This window comes from Temnothorax longispinosus, chromosome 11 (assembly GCF_030848805.1).
Source record: "Temnothorax longispinosus isolate EJ_2023e chromosome 11, Tlon_JGU_v1, whole genome shotgun sequence".
NCBI classification, from domain to species: Eukaryota; Metazoa; Arthropoda; class Insecta; order Hymenoptera; family Formicidae; genus Temnothorax; species Temnothorax longispinosus.
In genome coordinates this window covers 15208630-15236497 of record NC_092368.1, presented here as the reverse complement: position 1 = coordinate 15236497, position 27868 = coordinate 15208630, and the positions used below count along the sequence as shown (strand labels likewise).

Below are 27868 nucleotides of genomic sequence, written 5' to 3'. Positions count from 1 at the left end.
AAATTAAAGATATAAGAATCAACAAAAAACGCTTTAAAAAAGCATAGATTTTGCAATTTTTTTCTTGGCTCCAATAAAACGAATCTTTTCGAAACTTGTTCAGCAATATCTACAACCACGTTTTTCGAATTCTCGTACAAGATAGAGAAAAATCTATTTGACTAATCGACTTGGTCCAAGATTTTTTAGTTACATAATTGCATTCTCTTTTATGTGAACCTAAAAAAATTTTTTAATATTGAAAATTAAACTAATTGTGAGACTTTGAAGAAAAAGTTACGATTTTCGCCAAAAATTTTCAACTTAATTGTTTAAAAAAAAGTTGTTAAATTTAATTTTTTTATAAATCTCTTAGGTTCACATAGAAGAGAATGCAATTATGTAACTAAAAAATCTTGGATCAAATCGATTAGTCAAATAGATTTTTCTCTATCTTGTACGAGAATTCGAAAAACGTGGTTGTAGATATTGCTGAACATTTAATACTAAAAATCAATATTTTTGTATAAAATTTTTTTTTGTTAATGTCAAAATGTGTGATAAAACACTCCAAAAGTTTCGAAAAGATTCGTTTTATTGGAACCGAGAAAAAAATTGCAAAAATTATGCTTTTTTTTAGCATTCTAATTCAGGCTCCCCCTTACAATATTAATAATAAATATATTATATATACGTCCAAATTATTTACAGATTGATTAATTATTATTTTTATATTTCTTGCAGAGTATATAGGTGATTGTAATAATTGCGCAAAATTTGAATTTTGTATATAAATTATTTTATTTTCTATTATCTATTTATACGCAATACTTATTACAATGAAACGTGCACAGAATGTAATTTTTGTATTTAGCGCGCGGGAGTAACTTTAATTGCGGAGTAACTTTGGGAGTTATCCAGTGCAAAGTTAATTTCGCAGTTTCATCGACGATTCTCTCTATCTCGAAACGTTATATGGTGTTCAATTCTCTCAAACTAAATCTGTACCCCAGTATCATAGCGGAATATGAAGCTATATCCGAGCGAGTCCTGACCCCGCCTCCCAATACCGCGGCTCTGATGGAACTCATCAAGTTCGTCCGAACTACCAGTGACGTCACTCTAAAGAGCCTGGAGCTCAGACTGCTGGACGTGATCGAGCACATCGCGTTCCTGTCGGATTACTGGCTGCTAACGGAGAGCGAGATAAGTAACAACAGCGTGGCCTTCCAATGGTATCACAGAATGCCCCAGATTTTCGAGGACAACCGGGTGATCATTGAGAACAAGACGCAGGAGTACCAAGATGCGCTGAAAGGTTGACCCAACGATACTCCGTCTCACTGTTGAATATTAATGGATAAAATTTAAATTGCAGCACACCCTTGAGTTAGATAACATTTTGTTATTTTTAATTATTATGTGTATCAAAATTTATTATTTTAACACAAAATAATATTTAATAGTATTTTATAATATGTTATAGTATTTTAACACAAAATAGTATTTTATAGTATTTTTTTAACTTTATTCGTAATTAACTTTAATTAAATTAATTATTGGTTTAATTAAATTAATTGGTTTAATTAAATTAACGACATATTGAGTTAGGAGCAGTGGCGATCTATAGGAATGGTTAAAAATGACTAAAATTGAGAATAACTTGACGCTGTAAATTTAACAGTGCTTGATAATAATCTTGATTAATTTAATCAATTAAACTTTTCTCATAATTTGAACCGAGGCGCGTAGGATTTGCTGTCCAAAAATAAATTTATTTTTTTCCAAAAAATATCAATCACGTGTATTTAAAAATTGAATATCTGACTTTTCAGAGTAACAGTTGATTAAAAATCGATCGCGAACTCGTTGAAAATCTTTTATATTTATGCGTGGTTTGCATCCGCATTTTTCCAAATCAATTTTTAACGTTAACATTACGCACTATGATAAATATTTCGAAAGGCAGAGTTTGTTTTTTTATTTTTACAGTCAGATATCAGAAGTTCGAGGAGGAATTGGACTCGTATGTGAAACAAGTGGAGGAGATGCAATACTGGGGCGACATCGACGAGGTGTATCGGTATCAGCGTAGGGCGCAGAATTTGGAGAACCGGCTGATCACGGCGATGGACAAGATCGACAAGTTCAACGAGGAGGAGGTCGCTTTTGGCTGGGAGATCACACAATATCCTCTGCGGAAACGGATCGCCGATCGTCTGCAACCCTTCAAGAAGCTCTTCGATTGCGTCTGCGAGTATTTGACCAAATACGACAAATGGATTAACAGTACGATCGGCACTTATAATCCCGAAGACATCGACAATGACGTAGGAACGTATTACAGGTCGATACGCATCTAAAAAGTTATAATAAAATTATGAGATTAGATATTGCAATAAAAATAAGAAGTCTTGATAAAAATAGAAAATATAAGAATGAGAATATTTAAAACTACTGTATATCTATCTTTTTCTACAACGGTACTACTCGGCTATAATGTTACAATTAATATAATTTTGGTAGACAGTTATTTAACGTAGTTCGGATATTATTATTACGCCGCACATATCGCTTTGGTTTTTTGACGATGAAATCGGATTCAGGACGATCTACAAGCTAGAGAAAGCGTTTCAAGAACCGGACGTGCGTGAGCTGGCAGCCTCGGTTCGAGAGAGAATCGAGGAGTTTAAGGATCGGGTGCCAGCAGTAATGACTCTGGGCAATCCCGGGATGAAAGCGCGACATTGGGATCAGGTTTCGGCGATCGCGGGCGTTCCCATCAAGTTCGACGCCGATCTGACGCTGGGCAAGGTCCTGGCTATGGGTCTGGACGCTTATATCGCGCAGTTCGAGGGTGTTTCTGAAGCCGCCACGAAGGAAGACACTTTGGAGAAGGGCATGGACAAGATGCAGCGGGACTGGACCGATCTGACCTTTACGGTGAATCCTTACAAGGACACCGGCACCTATGTCATCGCCGGCGTCGACGAGATACAGCTTTTGCTGGACGATCACATTACGAAGGCGGTGACCATCAAGAACTCGCCTTACATTAAGCCTTTCGAGGCCCGAATAATGTGAGCTTAATTGCAAGATTTTGACGCTGAAAATAATAAATTAACGTTTCCAAGAATCTTAAATTTTATTTTATTTTGATATATTTTCTTTATATCGTGTATATTATCTGTTTCATGTTTTATTTCTAAAAAATATTATGTGATTTTATATTTTTATTATTGCGTTATAATTTATTTGTAATTTTATTTCTATAATTGTTACCTGTTTCTTGTTTTGACTATTATGAGTTAGAATTTTATTTTAACTTTACATTTATAAAAATTATTTAACATTGTTACGTAATACTTTTCAATTGCAGTAAATGGGAGAAGACGTTGCACTTGCTGGAGGATATTCTGGATCAGTGGCTGAAGGTACAGGGCACGTGGATGTACTTGGAGCCAATCTTCACCTCGCCGGATATTCAACAGCAGATGCCGGAAGAAGGAAGGAAGTTTGCACAGGTCGATAAAATATGGCGGGACATCATGAAGAATGTTCACGGCGAGCCGCATGTTCTCGCTATCGTCGAGATCGAAAAGATGCTGGAACGGCTGAAGAAGAGCTTCGGGCTATTAGAACTGATTCAAAAAGGTCTGAACGATTACTTGGAGAAGAAGAGACTCTTCTTCCCCAGGTTTTTCTTCCTTTCCAACGACGAGCTGCTGGAGATCCTCTCCGAGACGAAGGATCCCACGCGGTAAGTCATTTATAATATACCAAGTTAAAAACTTTCAAGTGTATAATGATAATAATAATCAGCAAGTAATTTTAGTTTCTAATTTTATACGTATATAAAATTTATAATAATTGTAATTTTATACAGTTTGATCTTATATGCATATATATTAATTTTAATTTTACTGAAAGGGATAAAGTAGACTATTTTTCATTTAATTAATTTAAAAAAAATAAAATTATTATTTATTTGTGATATCTTATTTCAAGAATTATTACTATTTTTTATTGAATGAAACTGTGTTCTGCAGTGTGCAGCCGCACTTGAAGAAATGCTTCGAGGGTATAGCTCGACTGAAGTTCAACGAAGACCTCGAGGTGCTGGCGATGCGATCCACAGAAGGCGAGGAGGTTGATATCCTAGAAATCATATCCACTTCCATCGCTAGGGGTCAAGTCGAGAAATGGCTGATCGAGCTCGAGACCGAGATGCGGAAGAGCGTGCGCCACATGGTGCACCAAGCGATCGTGGCGTACCACATCAAGGCGAGGACGGCCTGGGTCCTCGAGTGGCCCGGCCAGACCGTTCTCTGCGTGGATCAGACGTATTGGACGCAACAAGTCGAGGAGGCCATGTTGAAGGGTGTGGCCGGGCTGAAAAGATACTTGGACCAGTGCCAAGAGGAGCTAAACGATATCATTCTACTGATCAGGGGAACTCTCTCGAAGCAGAATCGCATCACCTTGGGTACGTAATTAAACGACGATGGTCGTGTAACTTTTAAAACTTTTGGGTGCACTTTTGACAATTTTTTTTTATATTAATTGGAAATTCCTCTTGATGTTTGTCTTTTTCAGAGGCGCTAGTTACTTTGGATGTTCACAGCAAGGACGTCCTCGCGGAACTGTACAAAGAGCAAGTGGTAAAAAATACCGACTTCAGATGGCTGTGCCAACTTAGATACTATTGGCTGGTACGACTATCTAATTAATATTAAAATTATATTTAATAACAGTCAAAGTGCGTTGCAAAATCTTACAATGTATCTTCTACTATTTTTTGTAATACAAAGAGTTTTACTTTTTTACAAATTTGAAAAAAAATATTGTAATATATGATCTACTAAACTACATATTTAATTTTACTAAATTAATTTACTTAATTAAATTAATTGATTTTATTAAATCTTTATAATTACATTAGCGCTTATGATTACAATTGAAATACAATTCACATCAGTAACGTGTTAAATTAATTTGTTACATTTATTTTATCTTCAACTTTATGTTTTACTTTTGATTCTTCTGCTCGAGCAGGAAGACAACATGTGGGCGTACATGATCAACTCGTACATACGTTACGGTTGCGAGTACCTCGGCAATACGTCTCGTCTGGTGATCACACCTCTGACGGATCGATGCTACCGCACCCTCTTCGGCGCTCTGAGCCTTCACCTGGGCGGCGCGCCCGAAGGACCGGCCGGTACCGGCAAAACGGAGACCACGAAGGACCTGGCGAAGGCGGTCGCCAAACAGTGCGTGGTCTTCAACTGCTCCGAGGGCCTCGACTACATCGCGCTGGGCAAGTTTTTCAAGGGCCTCGCCTCGTGCGGCGCTTGGTCCTGCTTCGACGAGTTCAATCGAATTGACCTGGAGGTCCTGTCGGTCGTGGCTCAGCAGATCCTGACGATTCAGTGCGCGATCAACGCCGGCACCGAGAAAATGATCTTCGAGGGCACGGAGATCTACCTCGACCCCACCTGCGCCATATTCATCACCATGAATCCGGGCTACGCCGGCAGAACCGAGCTGCCGGACAATCTCAAAGCCCTCTTCCGCCCGGTGGCGATGATGGTGCCCGATTATGCTCTCATCGCGGAGAATACTCTGTACTCTTATGGCTTCTACAACGGCAGACCGTTAGCCGTAAAAATTGTCACCGCTTACAAGTTGTGCTCGGAGCAGCTCAGCAGTCAGCATCATTATGATTACGGCATGAGGGCGGTTAAATCCGTGCTGATCGCTGCCGGCAATCTGAAGCTTCGCTATCCCGACGAGTCCGAGGATATCTTGATGCTGAGGAGTATTCTGGACGTTAATCTGCCGAAGTTTCTGGTCCACGATCTGCCGCTCTTCGAGGGTAGATTTTTCTTTACTTTTTTTCATTTGGAGGTGAAATTATTTCTCCGATTATTTGACTCGTTTTACGCAAAATTTTTGCTGAAATATGTGTATCGTACAGTAAATAAATACATATAGAAATCTTGCTACAAAAATTAATTAATAAATACATTTTATAATATTAATATGTTAATATTTTAAAATTAATTAATTAATTAATTTTAAAATCTATATTATCAAAAGTAAATTATATAATTTTTTTTTTTTAATTTAAATATTGTTTCTAACTTTGCTATTTTAGAGTTTACTACATTTTTTTTAACAAAAAGATAAAGGAAGAAAATAAATTGATCAATTTTGTATTGTAATAAAAATCATGAAAAAACTCAGAAAATATCCTGTTATAAATTTGATAAAGAATTACAAGCTTTGGTAATCAAACGTCAATATCCAATATGGATCTTTTTTAATGCCAGGGATAGCTTCGGATTTGTTTCCCGGCGTTGTGCTGCCGACGCCGGATTACACGCACATCAACGCGTGCACGCGGGATGCGTGCGCTGCGGCGAATCTGCAATGCACGGACCACTTTTTAGAGAAAATCCAGCAGATCTACGAGATGATGATCGTGCGCCACGGCTTCATGATCGTCGGGCTGCCGTTCGGCGGCAAGACCTCGGCCTACAGGATGTTAGCGGACTGCCTCGGCCTCTTGGAGGACAGGGGATTGATGGACGAGCATCGCGTCGAGATCACCGTCATCAATCCCAAGGCCATCACGATGGGCCAATTGTATGGCCAATTCGATCCTGCGTCGCACGAGTGGAGCGACGGTGTTCTGGCGGTGTCCTACCGAGCCTTCGCCACTTCCGTTAATCCGAACAGGAAATGGCTGGTCTTCGACGGCCCGGTGGATGCACTTTGGATCGAGAACATGAACACGGTATTGGACGACAACAAGAAACTTTGCCTCACATCTGGAGAGATCATCCAGCTCGCGCCTACGACAAACTTGATTTTCGAGCCCATGGATTTAGAGGTAAACCGCGTGAGGTATTTCTCGTGACATTTTACATTTTATCAAAATCCGTTCGTAAACAATGGCCATCTTATCATTGTTGAATTTGGTTTATGTAGAAAGGTATAGTTATAAGATAAAAAGCTGAATTTTATACTTAAAATTTATGGGAAAGTATTTTTTATGAATTCACATAAGTGTAAAATATTTATGTCTAGAAAAAATTTTAAATTAACTTTATTGAAAAGAATAGATATTCAAGGTTTAAATCAATTTATATTTAAGCTTGAAAATTTAGCTGAAACTTAGGAATTAGAATTTAATAATCGCAACTCACAAAATAACAGGATTTGGAATTTGCAGCACTCCTAATACTTACTACTAAAATTGTATATCCAAAAAATTAACAAATTTAAATATAATATAAAAACTTATCTCTTCTTGATTATCTCTTTTTGAAATTTTATGGTATTGTATCTCGTTTAATTTTTCTAATTGCGAAAGTGTGACATTTATTAGTAACAAGATAAAAATCTGGAATATAAATGCGTGTTCAAACACTTTATTAGAACATCCTTCTTATCAGGTTGCGTCGCCTGCCACGGTGTCACGGTGCGGTATGATCTACATGGAACCGGTGAGTCTGGGCTGGACGCCACTTTTGACGTCGTGGCTGAATACATTACCTCCCAGTTTCACCGAGGAAATTAGAAGCCATTTGAAGGACATGTACCTGCGCTTTTGTCCGCCTCTGTTGCATCTGATTCGCCGTTGCGGCGCAAAGGTGAGAGCGCGGCGTCATTAAAGCTGACTCTTTCCTCCGAAATTCGAAGCATTCAGATTCTTCCCAATTTGCACCCCGATCCGCCTTTCTAGATTTATGCATAACACTGGAGAATATCTTGTTGTTAGGAAAAGAATAAACAAATGAACTTCGCGTATTGCGCACCTCGGAGAAACTTTTCTCGTTTCCGTCGGAAATTACGTGTTCTCAACGGTCTGTCCGCCCGCAGGAAATGATAACGATGCCGGATGCTAATCTAACGCGCTCGGTTATGTACTTGTACGACTGCTTCCTGGACGATTTTCGCGACGAGAAGTACGTGAGCGCGCTCTCCGACTTGGACATGAGAGCGCAAGTGGAAGTGAGTCTAAATTATATTTACATAAATTGTGAAACCACTGGGCATTTTTTCACCTTTATAAATACTTTAATTCTGTTCAATTTTAAATTAACAAAAAATTCTTATTAAAAATATATTTCTCGGAAAAAAAAAACGCAGTTTGCTTCTTTTTGTTTATCTCATCAATAACAATAATGTCAATAAGTTAAACAAAAAAAGAATAACGAATAATTAATCTTTATTTATACAGTTACTTTAATTCTGTTCAATTTTTAATTAAAATTTCTAATTAAAAATTTATTTTTTCTACAACTGCAAAAAATGCATTTTACTTTTTATTTATTTTATTAATAATAAAACATTTGGACACATTATAATTAGTTATGTTAAATTAATAACCAGCATTTACAGATTTTATGTTTGTAAATTATATACTGAACTCATCGACATTTTGATCATTTTCATAAACCACTAAGTTTAATTTTAGTGAAAGATCACTTAGGAAGAGATATTCTTCGATGTATAGGGCTGCTTCTTTTTCTCATGCATCTGGACGATGGGTGTCACATTGATGGTCAACTACCGCGAGTGGTTTAGTATGCTCTTCAGGGCGTTGGCGGAACGCGAATTTCCGCGGGAAGTGCGTCAACGCTTCGGCATCTCGCCGGAAATTGACGATCTGAAGAAACCCTACATAGTCCCACTACCGACCACCAGTTCGGTCTTCGACTATAAGTACATCAAGGAGGGTAAAGGCAGGTGGAAACTATGGCTGGAGGATTTGAAGGACGTTCCGCCGATCCCCAGGGACATGCCGGTGAATCAGATTATCATCTCCACGGTGGAGACCGTTCGATACTTCCATCTCTTCTCGTACCTCGTCCGCCATCATAAACCGGTCCTTCTGGTCGGGCCGACGGGCACCGGAAAGTCCGTCTACATCATGGAGTTCCTGCTGAAGAGGAACAATCCTGAGATCTTCAAACCGCTCTTCGTGATATTTTCGGCGCAGACTACTGCCAATCAGACGCAAGATATCATCATGAGCAAGCTTGACCGAAGAAAGAAAGGTTCGTCGATTTATCCTGTTTTAATTTTATTGGAATTACTAGTTGGGTAAAAGTATGCGTGAAGCAGAAGAAAATTTGTTATTAAAGATTATCAATTGCAATTGTCGATTTTGACACTTTTAGGCCCAGTTTCACAAGTGTCGGTTAACTTTAAATCTTAGATTAACTAACTCACTCTTTCGTCTCCTTCTAACGTCCCCTTTAGAAAGAGACGAAAAGTGAGTTAATCTAAGGTTAAAAGTTAACCGACACTTGTGAAACTGGGCCTTAAAATCGTATTGGCAGATAATAATATCTATTATATAATTCTGTTTAAATATTTTATTATTTTATTCAAATATTTAGAAATAAGATAAAAATTATTAACGCCAGAAATTATTATTGCAACGAAAAATTATTTCGAGCCATAAATCAAGAGATACGGTAATGTCTCGCGCCAAGTACGCGCGGAGCGAGACGCACCGTGACTCATTTATACGCGGACGCACGAGTTGCGAGTACTCGAGATGTTGAGTACTCTCAATATTTTTAGGTTTTATTAATATTTTTGAATTTAAAATTAATGATACTATTGGTCTTTTTCGAGGTAACAACTACGCGTGTACTTGGCGTTTTTTTTATCTTTTTGAAAAAGGTTTCAATAACGTTGCGATAGATAGTCATAGAGTCATTTTCTAAAAAGCACTTTGAAATATGAGATTAAAATCTCGTTAAATTTTCTCTTCGCAAAAAAAGAAAGTTGTTTTCAACTTTGCTCACAGGAGTACTTTAAAGAAGAGACTTTAAGCTTTCAAGAGATCTTGGACAAAGTTGAAAACAATTTTTTTTAGCTGTGCGTGATCTCGAAGCTGAAGTTTTTTCGTCGAGTTTGCACGACTGACTTAGAAATGCGGCCGTTTGAAGCATCGCCAAAAGACACCCGACAGGTTGCAAAAGCAGAAAGCTTTAAGGCAAAATACTGTTTTGAAACATAGCTCGATCCATAATTATCGTTAAGTTACATTTGTAATTTTGTCACTTTTGCCAACAATTTGAAACGTTTCCAGTTTTGTTGAGAAGTGTATTTGTCCTTTACTATTATTACTATTACTATTACTATTATTATTATTCAGTATTTATTTATTTATTTACATATTTATTTATTTATTTATTTCTGATAAGGTCTATATGGTGCGCCGCCCGGCCAACACTGGGTGATTTTCGTGGACGACGTGTCGATGCCGCAGAAGGAGGAATACGGGACGCAGCCCCCCATCGAGCTTCTGCGCCAATGGCTCGACCACTGGACCTGGTACGACCGGAAGGAGGTGGTACCGATCAGGCTCGTGGACGTCCAGCTGATGTGCGCGATGGGTCCGCCCGCGGGCGGACGTGACGTCACGCCGAGGTTCAAACGGCACTTCGTCACTCTGGCAATCTCCGAGTTCGACGACGACGTCCTGGTTACCATATTCGGCAGGATCACCGCCTGGCACTTTGCCACCCGCGGCTTCCCGGAGTTCTTCGAGCCGTGTATCGATCAAGTGGTCCACGCCACTCTGGACGTGTACAAAGAGAGCAGAAAAAACCTGCTACCGACCCCCGCAAAATCGCATTATCTGTTCAATCTGCGAGATTTCTCGCGGGTCATTCAGGGGGTGCTACTCTCCACTCCCGAAGCCATTAGCGATCTGGTACGGGGCAGAGTTAATTATTAGAATGGAAGTAATGCAAAGTGAAGTCATCTTCTTAATTCGTTTCTAATTTCAAAAAAGAAACGATTGTAAGATTATTGATATTAATTCTTCTTGAAAGAATTCCGCGCGATCGTTCTTTAAAAATATATATATTAGTCCTTACATTACCCTGATTTTACATAAAATGAATTTTTCAGATAAGCATGAAACGTTTGTGGGTCCATGAAGTGCTTCGAGTTTATGGGGACCGGTTGGTGGACGAGGCCGACAGCAGGTGGCTGGTGGAGCAGATCCGGAAGACGATAAAAGAACGTATGAACGACGATATGGAACGCCTTTTCCAGGATCTACAGGATAAGCCCGGCGCAGAAATAACAGAGGTGAATCTGCGAAATCTCATCTACTGCGACTTCCACGATCCGATCGCCGAGCAGAAGTTGTATATAGAGATCCAAGATTGGGACGCGCTCGCCGAAGCGGTGGAGGAGTATCTCACAGAGTACAACGATATCTCGAAGACGCCGATGGATCTGGTGCTCTTCAGGTATGTTTTTAATCGATCTCAAAGGAAATCTTAAACTCGTTGAATTAAAACTATAAAAAATATTAAAACTACAAAGCAAAGAGAAATCTATTCTTCTCCTAATTTAAAAAAATTATCAAAATATAATATATACTTGAAAATTACATCAATCACTGTCAAGAAAATTTAAGAAATAAAATAACAATTAATATTAATTCCCAAGTATTTTCTAAGATCACGAATCAATGTACATATAATTTTTTTAACCGTGCTGTCGACAATTGATATCAATTTAAAATCTGTTTTGTTTTTTCATGTTACGGTTTTGATTGCTAGAGATCTCGAGATGAATTTCATTAGATCGAGCAGTTGGACAATTAATTTAACAAATAAATCCCTTCAGATTTGCGATAGAACATCTCTCGAAGATCTGTCGGGTGATGATGCAACCGCGCAGCCATGCTCTTCTAGTTGGTATGGGCGGTTCCGGTCGGCAATCCCTGACGAAGTTGGCGGCTCACATATCCGACTACGAGCTCTTCCAGGTGCAGATATCGCAGCAGTACGGCATGTTCGAGTGGCACGAGGACCTGAAGAACATCCTGCGGAAGAGCGCCGCGAGTGATCTTCACACGGTCTTCCTCTTCATGGACACGCAGATTAAGGAGGAGGCCTTCCTGGAAGATATCAGCAACCTCTTGAACTCTGGCGAAGTGCCTAATCTCTTCGCGGCGGAAGAGAAGTCTGAGATCTGCGAGAAAATGCGAATTATCGATCGGCAGAGAGACAGGTTTATCTCATTCATGAATATAGAATATTGAAATCCATTGAAATCGGATAATTAAATTGTTTGATTAATCAGCGATAATATTAATATGTCTTTCGTGACGCGGCCCGTATATTTATTAAATCTGTATAATAAGAATGAAATTGTTTGAGTAATATTAATAATTACGCTGTCGCTCTTCGCGTAATAAAATATGGAAAATGCTTTTGAATAATATAAAATATAGAGCGATATATAATCTTTTAATTATGATTTTGTAATTATTTTTCAGGTCAATTTCTCAAATACTTGCTTCGTGTAAAATGATATTTATTTAAATTGAATTTAACTTATTAATAAATATTAGCATTGACTGAAAGATTAAAGTTACACCGAGAGAGATTTCCACACCGTGCATAAATACATTTTTTTATGTTTTAGAATTTTTCCATTAATTAACGTATTTGATAAAACTGACTAATGAACTCGGAAGATCAAGATTAAAGTTCAAAACAGAAATTAATTAATATTTTATGAGTTTGGTAAGATTAAAAATCAAACCATTATAAGATGATAAAAAATTTAAAAAATACTCCAGGTACATGACAAATATTTGGTCGAAGTAATATCTTTCAGTTTTAATTAAATAGTTAAAATAATAATTAATACAAAATAATTGATATTAATTTTTTTGAATTGTTTAGGTCCGTACAGACGGACGGCAGCCCGGTAGCGCTCTTTAACTTCTTCGTGCAGACGGTGCGCGAGCACCTCCACGTGGTGGTGACGATGTCGCCGATCGGCGATAGCTTTCGCACCCGGATCCGCAAGTTCCCCGCGCTGGTGAACTGTTGCACCATTGACTGGCTGCAACCCTGGCCCGAGGACGCCCTGCTCGCAGTCGCCACACAGTTCCTGGGCGATATCGACATGCCGGGCGACGAACGTCACGCCTGCATCACGATGTGTCAGTATTTCCACACGTCCACGCAGGAACTGACAAGAGACTTCCTGAGACGGCTGAATCGTCACAATTACGTCACGCCTACGTCCTACCTAGAGCTCATCAACACGTTCAAGGATCTACTAGACCGGAAACGAAAGGAAGTACTGCGGGGCAAGAAGAGATATGAGGCTGGTCTCGGCAGGCTGGACAACACGCGCAAAGAGGTCACCAGGATGCAGCAAATCTTAGTAGCTCTTCAGCCGAAGCTGCTGGTGGCTGCGAAGGACGTGGAGGGCATGTTTCTAGATGTGCAGCGGCAGAGCGAGGAAGCCAGCGAGATCGAGCAAGTTGTTAAGAAGGACGAGGAGGCCGCTATGGTGAGAAGAGATTTTACAATTAAATTATATTTATCATTTGCATTGTCTCCATTATATCGATATCCTAATTATTATATTTTTATTAATTTTATTTTATCTTATTATAAATAAGATAGAATTTTTGATACTTTAGTATGTAAAACATTAATCAATCTCCATATTTTAAATTTCAGTTTTAATTTTTCGAGTAAATTAATCCATTATTACCTAAGTAATTTAATTTTTAATATTGCACACGGATTTGATGTTTGTTAGAAATTGATCAGTTTCCGTGTTTATTTTAGTTTTAATCTTCCGAGTTTGATTTCACTTTTAATATATTAAAATATTTTGGTAATTAATTTATTTCGTGTTAAATAATTTTAAATAGAGGGATTTAATGACCAATTATATATAATTTGCATTATGCCGTCAGATCGTCGCCGCGGAAGCCAAAGAGATCCGCGTTGAATGCGACGCGGACCTTCAGGAAGTAATGCCGATACTGGACGCGGCGAATGCTGCACTGAACACCCTGACACCGCAGGACATCCAGATCGTCAAATCCATGAAACGCCCGCCGGCTGGCGTGCGATTGGTCATGGAAGCGATTTGCATACTGAAGGTATATTAAATAATTATGCAGGAATAAACGATATGTAAATAAGTGTATCTTGCTCGTTGGTGGAAATAGAAAATTAATTGATGTCAAATGATATTTAGTTTCCAGCCTGCATGAGTAATAACACGTTAATATTAATATATGTATGAAATACATATTTATGTAGCACCTAATTGCATGTAACATTAATGTGTAATAAAATACCCGAACCGGCTATATATGTAAATTTATAACACAAATATAAATTATAATATGTAACGTGAATATATAATAATATAAATTTATGCGTCAAAGTTTGCTCTGATTTCCGTTTGCTTAAGAATCTCTTTGAAAATCGTGCAGGACGTGAAGCCGGAGAGGGTGCAAGGTCCGGAGGGTCCGATGGACGACTATTGGAAGCCGTCGCTTCGCATTCTGGGCGACATACATTTCCTGGAATCGTTGCTGAACTACGACAAGGACAACATCCCCGAACGTATCATGACCAAGATCCGCACGACAATCTTGACAAATCCGAACTTTGATCCGGAACGAATCAGGCAGGTGTCGACTGCCTGCGAGGGTCTTTGCCGTTGGGTGTTTGCCTTGTCGGAGTATGATAAGGTCGCTAAGGTAGTAGCGCCGAAGAGGCAGGCCCTAGCGAAGGCCGAGGCCGACTACTCCGCAGCGATGGAGCAGTTGACGCTGAAGAGGAACCAGCTGCAGGAGGTGCGGGAGAGACTGGCCCGACTGGAAACCCTGTTGGCGCAACGAAGGGCCGAGTACCAAGCGATGACCGACGAGGTGAAGGAATGCGAGGAGAAGTTGAGGAGGGCCGAGGAGCTGATCGGAGGTCTCGGTGGCGAGTACACCAGATGGTCCGAGACCGCCAAGTAACGACATTTTATGATCACTTTGTTATTCTATTTTTTCCTATTTTCTTCGAATAATCAAAAACCAAAATTTAATACATATAGCTTCTTTAATATTATAATTTTGTATCCTTTTCTTTTCTTCAATTTCAAGGATTAGTGATTATTAGCTCAAAATTCATTTCTTGAAGATTTTAAACTTTGAATAGCTATAATTAGCATCTGGCAGGTCTATAAGACTATTATCATGCTTTTAATTTTTAATTTTAATCTTTTATTATTTTGTTTCTTAATGTTAATTTTTATTGTTTATTTATTAATGGATTGCAATCTGAAATATTATCATGACTTGAAATCTCATGGTTATTGACAGATCGCTCGGAGAAAGCTACCACAAATTAACGGGCGACATTTTAATCGGTTCCGGCGTGGTGGCCTACCTCGGCGTCTTCACGACGCAGTATCGGCAGCGGCAAGTGGAGAACTGGGTGGAGTTCTGTACCAGACTGAATGTTGTCTGCACTCAGGACTTCCAGCTCACGCAGGTGCTGGGCGATCCGGTGCTCATCCGCGGCTGGAACATATTCGGCCTGCCGAGCGATCTGTTTTCTATCGACAATGCCATAATCATCTCGAACTCGCGTCGCTGGCCGTTGATGATCGATCCGCAGGGTCAGGCAAATAAGTGGGTGAAGAATATGGAAAAGGCATCGAATCTGCACGTCGTTAGACTGACGCAACCGGATTACATGAGGATCCTGGAGAACGCCGTGCAGTTCGGACAGCCGGTGTTGCTGGAGAACATCGGCGAGGAGCTGGACGCGGCCCTGGAACCGCTGCTGATGAAGCAGACTTTTAGATCCGGCGGCGCGTTGTGCATCAAGATCGGCGACAGCATTATCGAGTATTCCGATAAATTTCGGTAAGTCGACCTGCTCGAATTTCTTATTCCATTCCAAATACACTGGATATAAGAGTAATTTATAAATTATGTCATTTTTTTATTATTTGGTGTTAATAATGTCTGATAATGAATTTAAAATTATGAGAAATTTGACAAACAAGAATGGATTTGATATAAAAAATTCTTATTAATTTGTCATAAAATGTACGTGAGATTTATTTATATACTTTGACGGTAGAAATTTTTGTCTGTAATATCCATAGATTTTATATCACTACGAAATTGCGGAATCCACATTATTTGCCGGAAGTAGTGGTAAAAGTCACTCTGTTGAACTTTATGATTACTCCGGTCGGTCTGGACGATCAGCTTCTGGGAATAGTCGTTGCGAAGGAGAAACCCGAACTCGAGTCCGAGAAAAATCAGCTGATAGTTCAAGGAGCGGCTAATAAAAAGTATAATAAAAACATCTTTCTATTCTATCTCTTAATTTTTATTTCTTATCTTTTCTATTTTTATTTTAATATGAAATTATCGTAAGATCATTTGATTGAACAATTATTCTGCATTTATAAAATTATTAAAAAATATATTTATATCGCTGAGACGAATAAAATTGATCATGAATAATTATCGTTTAATTTCATTCTTAATTGATGAAATTAAGTACTGTATGAAAATTCCCGAAAATGACAAATAAATATATATATTAATATGTATTAATAAAATAGAGATTTTGTATGTAAATAAATATTAATTCTGTAGAGCTTTGTTAGTTTGCAATTCGGGATTATCGTTGCTCCGTCGCGTCGGGGGCGATATTTCACAACGTTTTTTCGCAGGATGTTAAAGGAGATAGAGAATAAGATCTTGGAGGTGCTGTCCGCGTCCAAGGAGAATATTCTCGAGGACGAAACTGCTATCGGTGTGCTGAGCTCATCGAAAAGTCTGGCCAATGAGATTCAAACTAAACAGACTGCTGCTGAAATTACCGAGAAGTCGATCGACGCGGCGAGATTGCAGTACACGCCAATTGCGGTCTATAGCACCGTTCTCTTCTTCACAATTGGCGAGTAAAAAATGCAAACCAAACTAGCGTTTAGTCTGTACAGAAATCGCTTGATTTAAACCAATCGTCTAGTTCTGTTAAAATATACAAAAACGAAATATACAGTCTAACAATAAGTGTAACATAAAAACAGCGTCTAAAATTCTATTAACTTACAGGAATCTTAGTTTTCCTAAACTATCATAGTACATATTTAAAATCTTTAAAAATAATATAGATATATATCTAAGGATAAATAAAAAGCAATAATTTTTGAAAGCAATATATAATTAAAGTATATTTAAAGTCATATAAAAAATCGTATGATAATAATTTATAATATATTTTTTTTGAGGGGAAGACAGTATTTATTGTTCGTTAATCTTTTTCGCAGCCATGCTGGCAAATATCGATCCGATGTATCAGTACTCCCTCGCTTGGTTCGTCAATCTCTTTAAAAATACTATCGACAACACGCCACCAGTGGAAGACATAAAGCAGCGTCTGAAGGACCTCACCAAGTGCTTCACCTATTCCCTATACGTCAACATATGCCGCTCGCTCTTCGAGAAGGACAAGCTGCTCTTTTCGCTCTTGCTGTCCGTGAACCTGCTGAACAAGCAGGGCCAGCTCTCCATGGCCCAGTGGATGTTCCTGCTGACCGGCGGCGTCGGCCTCGAGAATCCCTTCGCCAATCCCACCGAATGGCTGCCGGCGAGGTCCTGGGACGAGCTTTGCCGATTGGACAGCGTTCCAGGATTCTCGGTAAATTTTTCGGATTGGTGCAAATTAACATTAAAGTTAATACAAACGTTTTCTATAAAAAAATTGTTAGTTTTTTTATAAGAGCCAATAAAAGTTATTACGGAAATTTATTAGAACGTAAAGTTTTACTTATTGCAACAAAGTTGTTTTTTGTATTTTGTCATTCAGGAAATAAGAGACTTCTTTATGAAAAATATCGACGAATGGAAGAAGATATTCGATCACAAAGAGCCTCATACTTCATCTTTTCCCGCTCCTTGGAATAAACTGAGCAGCTTCGAAAAGATGCTGGTGCTTCGTTGCATTCGTCCTGACAAGATAGTGCCGGCGGCACAATTGTTCGTCGAAGGTAAAGTTATTAAAAAAAAAAGGAGGCCACCGAAATCTAAAAATAGATCGACCCAGCTGAAGGGTACGGCGCGGGGGAAGAATCTAGAACAGGCCATACATTTCGGAGCGAAAGGGCGAAATTAAATTCTTTACGACAATGGGAAGTAGATCCTTCTTCGTGTAATATTATCCCTTTGTATCTTTCCTTATAAAATACGAAAGAAACTCGACATATATAATGTAGCCAGAAATTCGTTGGACCGAAAACATCAGTGTTGCTACTTTGCTCGCCTAAATTTTCCAATCATCCGATAGAACAATTAGGGCATCAGTACATCGTGCCACCGCCCTTCGATCTGGCGGCCTCCTTCGCGGACTCGCACTCCTGCATCCCGCTGATATTCGTCCTGACACCCGGTGCGGATCCCATGGCGATCTTATTAAAATTCGCCGACGATCAGGGTTTCGGTGCCAGCAGGCTGTTCTCCTTGTCCCTAGGCCAAGGTCAAGGGATTATCGCCGAGGGTCTCATTGACGAAGGCGTGAAGAACGGCACCTGGGTGGTGTTGCAAAATTGTCACGTCGCCAAAACTTTTATGGTCACTCTGGAAAAAGTAACTTCTCGCATAAATTCAAATTTATTACACGACTAAGATTAACGCTAGAACTTCCAAAACAATTAAAATGACTGATTTGTAATTTCTTATCAAATTTATGATGGTATATTTTGTAAAATTTTCTGACTTTTGTTGCAATATGTAAATAATTAAATTGATTAATTTACTTCCTCCCTCTTTTTAAAGCAATTTATATATATTAATTTATTGTTTTTAAAAATACATTGTATATTACATTTAAATAGTAAAATTAGGTATACGTTAGTTCTAGGGTAAAAGAAAAAAAACATTAATTTTTACATATAATTTTAATTAAAATTATACTTTTAAACATTTATTAAATATTTCTAAATTTGAAAGTCAATTTTAAATTCGGGAGACATAAAAATTCATCAAATTCAATAATTTAATTTATAAATGTACATAAAACCTTCAAGTGCAGGATTATTTAGTTTAAAATATGTCGCTTGAATCTAAATGTAAGATTATTACAAACTTTTTGTTACTTCTAACTTGAATTTTGAGCAGCTTAAAAAAAATGTTTAACGAGGATCCTTTTGTTCCATTATTTGCTGTCTTAATATTTTCATTTCGTCATATTTAGATATGCGAGAGCTTCACGAAGGAAACGGTGCACCCGGACTTCCGGCTGTGGCTGACGAGTTATCCGGTCGAGCACTTTCCGGTCAGCGTTCTGCAGAACGGCGTGAAAATGACGAATGAGCCTCCCAAAGGACTGCGCGCGAATATTTTGCGATCTTTTCACCAGGTAGATGCAACTTCCCGTTTCGTTCACCAAAGAGACAAGTTGCTCTAAAAGATTCGATTAAATCTCGTGGCAGGACCCGATCTGCGATCCCGACTTCTTCGACAAGTCGAAGCAGCGGGTGACCTTCAAACGGCTGCTCTTCTCGCTTTGCTTCTTCCACGGCATCGTGCAGGAGCGACGGAAGTTCGGGCCGATCGGTTGGAACAATCAGTACGAATTCAACGAGACGGATTTGCGTATCAGCGCGCTGCAGCTCAAGATCTTGCTCGACCAATACGACGACGTTCAGTTCACCGCATTGAAATACCTGACCGGTATTCGAATAAAATTGCTTATGGTCACTCTGGAAAAATTTACTTCTCGCACGTTGCTCCTCCTTTGTCTAAACTCTTTTTTACACACAACTGCGTGTGCGAATCAAACTTTTACATTAAAAAAATACATATAAAAATAGATATTGTATATTAAAAATAGATAACGGTTAACGTATTTTTAATTAGATTCGGAATTAAGTTGAAAAGTTAGCTAACGTTAATAATGGAACCTGATTAAAAACAAATATAGAAATGATAGAAAATGATCTTTTGCTTCGTCAATAATAACTGATAAAAATGATTGTTTAATTCGACCCAACTGACCACATTTATCGAATCAATTCTTTGCGAAGAGTCGATAAATGTGGCAAATGATTGTTTAATTGTTCCCAATTGGGTCTATTAAGCAATCACTTTTATTCACAATGTTCTCATCTTATATAAAAATATAAAAATCAATAAATGAATAAAAATTATATTTATGTTAAATATATATATCTATTAATATAAATATCTAAAAATGTATTTATATTAAATGTAATTTGCGTCTTCGTATATTACAGATTATAATAAATTTTGATTGACGTTAGAAACAAGAAATTGTAGAAATAAAATGTCGTGGAAAGAAATATCCGAAGCGATAAGCCATGGTAAGCAACAAATTTTCGTCAGCGTGTTTCTTAATCCTTTTTTCTTTAAGGCGAATGCAATTACGGCGGTCGCGTGACCGACGAGTGGGACCGACGAACCCTGAACACGATCCTGATGCGATTCTATCACGAGGACGTGGTCGTGGCTGATCGGAAATATCTGTTCGATCCCAGCGGCCTTTATTACGTACCGTCGGTCAGCGAGTACGGTCAATTCTTGGATTACGTGAGAGAATTGCCGATGACCACCGCGCCCAGCGTCTTCGGTATGCACGAGAACGCCGACATCATCAAGGATCAGCAGGAGAGCTATTTGATGCTGTCCTCCATTCTGACCACTCAGGTATTAAACCGAAACATCGAGATTGATTGTTACACTTCTACGTGGTTCTTCGGTAAAGAGGATTTATCGCACGCATACACGTGTTCCGGTCGATTCGAGATAAATTACAAATTATAAAAAGGCGCTGGAATGTGAAACGAGGAGGTAGTTACATGATTTTCCGAAAAGGTGTTTTCTCCAGGTGAAATTAGAAGAAAATGGATTATATGTCGAGCTATATTGTACCTGTTGTAAAAATTGAATGTTTTTTTACATTATTTTTAGCTGTCGGCTTTTTTAATCGAACGAATCGTAGTATTAGAATTTTAAAACTATGACTTTTTGATTTTTTAGAATCAAGTTGTACTAATTTAACTATATTTATACAATCACAATGTGACATGTATATTATATATATATATATATATATATATATATATATATATTTATTTATTTATAATTTATTATTTTATCGATTCAACAAAACCGCAATATTATATTTTATGATAAATCAGACTTATTTATATAACACGAATCTTAACTGTTCAAAATTATTTTAATTAATTATATAACGATAAGCTAACAGTATAAAAAAGCTTTTAAATAAGGTAGAATGTTTTATTTTTCTATAAAAATGATACATTAACGATATATTATTAAATAAAATGTTTTTAATATAATTTTTTAAATTTAATATTGCACTCTCAACTTCAGAGATATCTTTTTTATAAAACTTTCGTTATTGTTCCGTGACTGGTATTACATAAGAATTAAAGTTTCCAATATAACAAGGTAAACGATATCCATTCTTATATAATAAATCTGGCGTTACTACCTATTGATCTAGAGGACAAGATGACGCAGCATAATATATTGATTTTTTCTTATCTTTGTTTAATTTCTCGATTCCTCCAATATAATGGAATAATGAGAATTTTTTGTTGTCTTTTTATCTTTACCCAGAATGTAGAGGAGTTTAAAGTAATTAAGTAATATTTATTTAAAGAAAGAAATCTTATAAAAAGTTGAAATAATTGAAATAATGATGTCGTTTAATTTTCACACGAGTGTCAAGGAAGAAAATCAAGAAAGACGGTATTCTATAATATCGTTCCTATTCATTTTTGCAATCCAAAAATTGCATTATTAAATATAGAATTAATTCTAGAAGAATTATCTAACTATAGAAAATAATATTTTATTTGCTACCATTCTGTAACATCAATAATGACTGAAATAAATTTGATGTACAAATATATATAAACCTGAATATGTACATACATACGATAATATTTTATTTTTTACTATTTACGAAAAGACCTGACGTTGTTATTTGAAATAATAAAGGAATGATAAGTTAGACTCTCAGATATATGAAAATAATGCGAAGAAAGATTTCTCAGACGTCGCAACCTCTATTAAAATTAACAACATTACACAACAGCATTATTAAACTCGCGAGTCTCCGTTCTTCAATTTAAGAATCTATTTTTACTTGTCAGAGATAACAGAATTAAAACAGCGCGGTGCAGGCACCTTGTCAAAAGTTTACGAAAGTTCCGCGTTAAGGAAATCTTCTGATTTTTCAGGACACCGGCCAGGCGGAAGTGGACGCCGAGAGATCGCCGGACGAGGTCGTCTACGGCGTCGCGTCCGACATCCTGTCGAGATTGCCGCAGGACTACGATCTCGCGGTCGCCCTTGACAGGTATCCCACGCTGTACGAGCAGAGCATGAATACCGTGCTGGTTCAGGAGATGGGCAGATTCAACAGACTCCTGCACACCATCCGCAGCAGCCTCGTGAACATCCAGAAGGCAATCAAGGGTAAAGAACAAACAAGTCCTTGCGCTTCGCTAGTCTTACGGTCCTTCCGAATTCTATTTATATCCGTTTAGGCCTGGTGATAATGAGTCCCGACCTCGAAGAGGTCTACTCGTCGATCATCATCGGCAGGATACCCAAAATGTGGATGACGGATTCTTACCCTTCTCTGAAGCCGCTCGGCAGTTACATACACGATTTTCTGAAGAGGCTGAACTTTCTCCAGGTGAAATTAAGAGAAAACGGATTATATATTGAATTATTTTGCTTTGCCGTAAAAATGAAATTATTTTGTAGTTTTTTAATTGAGTAAACCATAGTTTTTAAAAATTTTAAGACTATCGCTTTTTGATCAAGTTACGCTAATAGTCTTACAATTTGTTATATTTACAATGTGACATCTACATAGCTTTATTTAATATTATTTTATTAATGCAATATAACCGTAGACATTATAATATTTTATAATAAATTAGATTTATTTATATAAAAAAATTTTAAAATTATCTTAATTAATTACATAGAATCTAAACAGATTGTAACTGTTTTTTTTTAGGCTTGGTATACGGAAGGACCTCCCACTTCTTTCTGGATTTCCGGTTTCTACTTCACACAAGCGTTCCTCACCGGTGCCCGTCAGAATTACGCACGAAAGTATTCCATTCCCATCGATTTACTGATCTACGACTTCGTCCCTCTGAAGGACACTGTTTTCAAAAAGCCGCCGGACGACGGGGTATACATTTACGGGCTATTTCTCGACGGAGCTCGCTTCAACCTGAGCACAATGAAGCTCGACGAATCCTTCCCGAAGATCCTTTACGATACCGTGCCTTATGTAAGTGTCAACACAAAACGAAGTTCAATCTCTTCAAACTAAATTTGATGTTTTTCCGAGTGGTGCTTAAATAATTCACAAATTCCTTTATGGAAGGTCGCAGAGCTTCCTGCGAAGGACCTTCTGGAACTTTTCCAAAAATGCAACATGTTCCGTCGTGGCTGTTCAAACTTTTTGAATCGAGCGACAGGGCAGGGGCTTTAGAACGCGCGTTGACTCCCACGCGTTATGCTTTTCAGATTTGGCTGATGCCGGTGACGAAGGAGCAGGTGCAGGACAAGGACACGTACACGTGTCCGGTGTACAAGACCAGCGAGCGGAAGGGCGTGCTGTCGACCACCGGCCATTCAACTAATTTTGTCATCGCGATCTGGCTACCGACGTCGCATCCGCCGGAGCACTGGATCCTGCGTGGCACCGCCATGCTGTGCCAATTGTCAGAGTAACATGGGGATCGATCTCTTGATAAACGGGAAAATCCTGGACATTTCTCGCTTTGGAAAATATATACGTCGCCGTAATTGACTTCCTTCAGCGAATTAAATTCCTCGAACTGTTTCAATGGAGAATATTCAGTTATATCCGTCTTTAAAGAACAGATTTACTTCAACAGATCTGAGTCGCGATAATTAATTTCTCTTCAATGTTAAGTTCTTGGTGTTCGTGCGATTGAGAAAAGAAAATGCATAAGTATTATAAACTTAGCTTATTTAGCGATGCGTTCGGGAATTTCCGTCTCGTAATACGTAATACGCACATGCCCTGCCTTTCACGTAACATAGTAAACATGAGAAAATAGAATACATAATAATTACAAGTCAATAAAAATTACATTAATATTTATTTGAAATACATCAAATATGTTTTATGTATTTAAAATGCTGCGTTTTATAATAGAACAATAATTCTATGAAACACTTTTGCTCGAGAACTTTTGTGCCAGTGATAAACAGCGTCGTAACAAACAATAACTAGGACATGAAATAAAATTTAAAATATTGTCTTTTGTACCTATGAATAATATCTAAATATTCTAAATACATGAAAATTCAAATCTTAGATTGATTTTTAAATCCAAGTATTTTAAGAGCAATTTTTACATTAACAGCATCAGTCCTGTTTCTAAACAACCTCGAGAAGAAAATATCGGCGAAAGTGCCGTGGGAAATTCGAATGGGGAGAGGGGGGGGCTGAAAAGCGTACGGAAACCGCCCGTTAATTAAACTTGTCAGAAATTCTCGTCGAATTCTCGTTGATCTCCTTTCGTCAACGAGCACCATTTTCGCTGGAAAGCGCTTGTCTCCTCGTGTTATCCCGCGCGCCGTGTTGCACAATTGCCGGTATTTATTATGTGGAATATAGGCGCTTTTGGGGATGGACCAGTGGGGGCGATCAGGGGAGAGAGCGGGGTCGAGCCGCCATGGGGGTGGCGGGGGGTGGCTACAGCGGCTTGCTTGGCGGCACCCTGTCTACCCGGACCGAGATCGCCGGAGGCTCGTTGCCTAGCAACCCCGTATTGATCTCAGCCTGCGTATCTCCCGTCCCTACCCCCTGTTCCAGCGAGCATCCTCGCATATCTCCCTTTTCCTCTTCGCTCGCTCTCTCTCTCTCTCTCTCTTCCTTGTTTGCTTTCTCTGCCCTCTCTCTCTCTCTCTCTCTCTCTCTCTCTCGCAATTATTATGCGAAACGTATTTCTCATTGTATAATTTTACGTCTCGCGTATGTGAGACGTAATCGCACCATGTTTCTGTCGCGCGAACCAGGCCGAAAGTTCCCTCCCGAAGAAGCGCTGGATTATTTCTCTCCGGCTGTCCCCTCTGCCACCGCCCTCCGCGTTCGCGCGTGTCCCACCTTCTCCTCACCCTAAAAGTTTTGCATCTTTCGTGTCAGTTTCCGCGAAGCTTCCTTGACCAGGTGTTCTCTACTTTTACCAAGCGACCCTATCAATTTGCAGTCATTCAATTTGGTCTATCATTCACAGCTGATAGATTAGATGATCAATTTCCATCAATTTGTCTAGAGAAGTTTATTTACTTTACAATTATTTCCCTTTCTCAATTTACTCGGATTCTTTTATCTTCCGTCCACCTGCGACCATCTCGTTCTATTTCTGTTTTATTTAGCCGTTCTTTTTATTTTTTTCTTTTTCCCCCGTTCATCTTGTTTATTTTCTATTTCGCAGTACCTTTCCCTATTTTCTCATCCTTTCGCTCGCGTTCTTCGTGCGAAGTACCATCATTCGAATTAAGCCCGCGACGCGAGCCATGAAGAAAATATGTGATTATACTCGATGCAATTTCATAAAGTGCACTCTGCTCTCTCTCAATATCTCTCTCACTCTCGCCCTCCATCCCGTCGTAGAATTTCTTTCTCGCTTCGCGATATCTCGTAGATCCGAGGTCCAATTAAGTCAACTGCGGGGCGAATACGAGCCGTTTCTTACGAGGCACGCAATAACGGCTTCAATTATCTTAGATTCTTATATTTAGTCGATCTATATATAGTCGTCAAATATAATTCGAAGATCATGCACTCTGTGTGCAAATTAATGCTTATTTTTATCGATTCTTCTGTCGATCTTCTTGATATATTCATTGATAATTTTGATTCTATTTATTAAAAATCTAAGAGAACGATTATAAACAATTAAAATTAAAATCTGCAGAAATTACGAAGTACAAAGTTAGCGAATATAACGAAAGACGACGAATACATTAATATTTAATCTTGTAACATACAAAGTGATTAAATCTAGTCTTAAATAATCTCTCGACGTAATGTTAACAAATGTTTTCCATAAATAATGAGCAAAAATATATTTGCAAACTTTAAAAAGCAATGTTTGCAAATTCTAGTCCGATGTTGGGACGGGCCGGGAACGGTCGCGTTAATAATCGCGTTAACAGCTGACTAATGCGATTGGGATCGGCCGCGGTCGCCTAAGAACACATCGCTTGAATGGACAGGCTCCCGATACAAGCAGCGGGAGGGTCGCGGAGGGTGGAAAACTCACGGCGAGCGCGGCGAGCCTCTCCTCCCCCCGCCGTTTCGCGTGCATGGATCCTCTTCGCGGACCCTCCCCTCGCCTACCTCCGTAACTCCGTTCGCCGTCAGGCTATCTTCCTATTGGCAAAGTGACCTTCATCTGAATTTCTTTGTTGCGCCTACGCTTCACAGGGTCGATGGGGCGAGGAAATTTACGACGGGATATGGCGACGGAAACTGGGGGGGGGGGCACGCGCGGGCGGGAGGGACCGTGCCAGAAATGGCGGTCTCTTTTATTTTTACCTGCGACAATCGTCACGCGAGAAATCTCGGAATAGCAAATCGCGGCCGCTGGGATTGGAAGGATTGTTGCCAATTCTTGCGGCAACAGCTAATTCAATAACATTAAGTTACAATCGAATAATTAGGTAATGTCTCTTTTGCTCGAGGAACACTTTATACCACCTGCGACATCTTCATTTCCTATTCTTGTTGTTTCTCATTATCATCGAGTATCGTTGGGGATCCAATTTACCTTCGGGTTTGCCGGGGATTATAAGGGTTCGCAACAGGTGGCAAAATAATTATCATTACCGAAAGTTCGCAAGATATTCGCACATACAACTCCTTGCGTGGAAAGTTCGCGGTTTAATTGGTATTCCCTACCGCCAAAACAATTGGCGTAACTTTCCGAAAGCGATAAAGCTCGCGCGATTTATGTTGGGAGATGTGGAAAGAGAGAGATTTATCTCCGGCGCGATTATATCGTTTTTCTCGGATATTACATAAAGGAATAATACGGATACGGAAAAAAGTAAGTATAAAAGGATCGCTAAATTAGTTTTCATATAACGATCAATCTCTCTGTCACTTAGCTTCTTAGGTCTTTGTCAAGAAAAATAGCAGGGAAATTTCATAGACAAAGCTGAAAGTTTTTATTAAGATGAATGAATGCATTAATAAAGTTAAACAATACATTTCGGAATTAGATTATGATGCTTGGGAATATATTTTTTTCAACGTTGGAAGTTAGTATGATAAATTTATTTTACTTAATTAATTATACAGATTATTTGCAAAATTGATTAACAAAAAACTGAAACTTTTAGTATTCATTGCTACTGTACATTGCTTAATTTTTGTTACAATACTTTTGCAATAAATTAATGTATAAAAACAAAATTAGAGCAAATTAAAGAAATGTGGCTAAGAGAGTTTATAATACTTTCTTGAATATTGCATTTTTGCATAACTTTGTTCGAAGAGAAAAGCAATTATATATTTTTAGGATTAATTTGATATAATTTATAACAGTAAAAATAATATCTACAGGATTTATATAAGGAAATGAGGACGCAACGAACTGATTGTTCCATGCATACACATTTTATTTTTCACGCACACACACACACACACACACACACACACACACATCAGTGCTCTACATAATATTTTACAATATAATTTATAGGGGATTAAAGTATCTTTTTAGTGCCACCCTAACTTTTGCCACATCAGATATTTACAATACCATGAATATCTTTTCCGCTAGAGAATCCTTGAATCCTCGACTTTCTCTTTCTTTCTTCTTTGCTATCTAAAAATTATAAAATATTGATTTCTAGAATCTCTTATAATCGCGCAAACTCCAGTTTTCAATTTTGATTCAAAATGTCATATTCCAGGATTCTCCTGAAAAAAGGCAAACACGC

At 38.4% G+C, this 27868-nt stretch overlaps 1 protein-coding gene across 1 annotated transcript; it reads left to right on the top strand.

The window, feature by feature from the left end:
* The first annotated feature begins 835 nt into the window (after nucleotides 1–835).
* Nucleotides 836–27186, top strand: Dhc36c (Dynein heavy chain at 36C). Its single transcript, XM_071793464.1, has 30 exons — nucleotides 836–1297; nucleotides 1972–2326; nucleotides 2586–3059; nucleotides 3359–3739; nucleotides 4029–4465; nucleotides 4576–4691; nucleotides 5035–5857; nucleotides 6315–6877; nucleotides 7443–7640; nucleotides 7870–8001; nucleotides 8507–9050; nucleotides 10212–10723; nucleotides 10924–11270; nucleotides 11653–12039; nucleotides 12720–13338; nucleotides 13754–13942; nucleotides 14282–14811; nucleotides 15164–15712; nucleotides 15958–16149; nucleotides 16537–16763; nucleotides 17137–17507; nucleotides 17676–17856; nucleotides 18153–18451; nucleotides 19059–19223; nucleotides 19297–19537; nucleotides 20238–20530; nucleotides 22099–22336; nucleotides 22408–22559; nucleotides 22890–23171; nucleotides 23411–27186. Exons 1-30 carry the CDS (start codon nucleotides 955–957, stop codon nucleotides 23615–23617), a joined length of 10347 nt encoding a protein of 3448 aa, XP_071649565.1. The 5' UTR covers nucleotides 836–954; the 3' UTR covers nucleotides 23618–27186.
* Nucleotides 27187–27868: the final 682 nt, after the last annotated feature.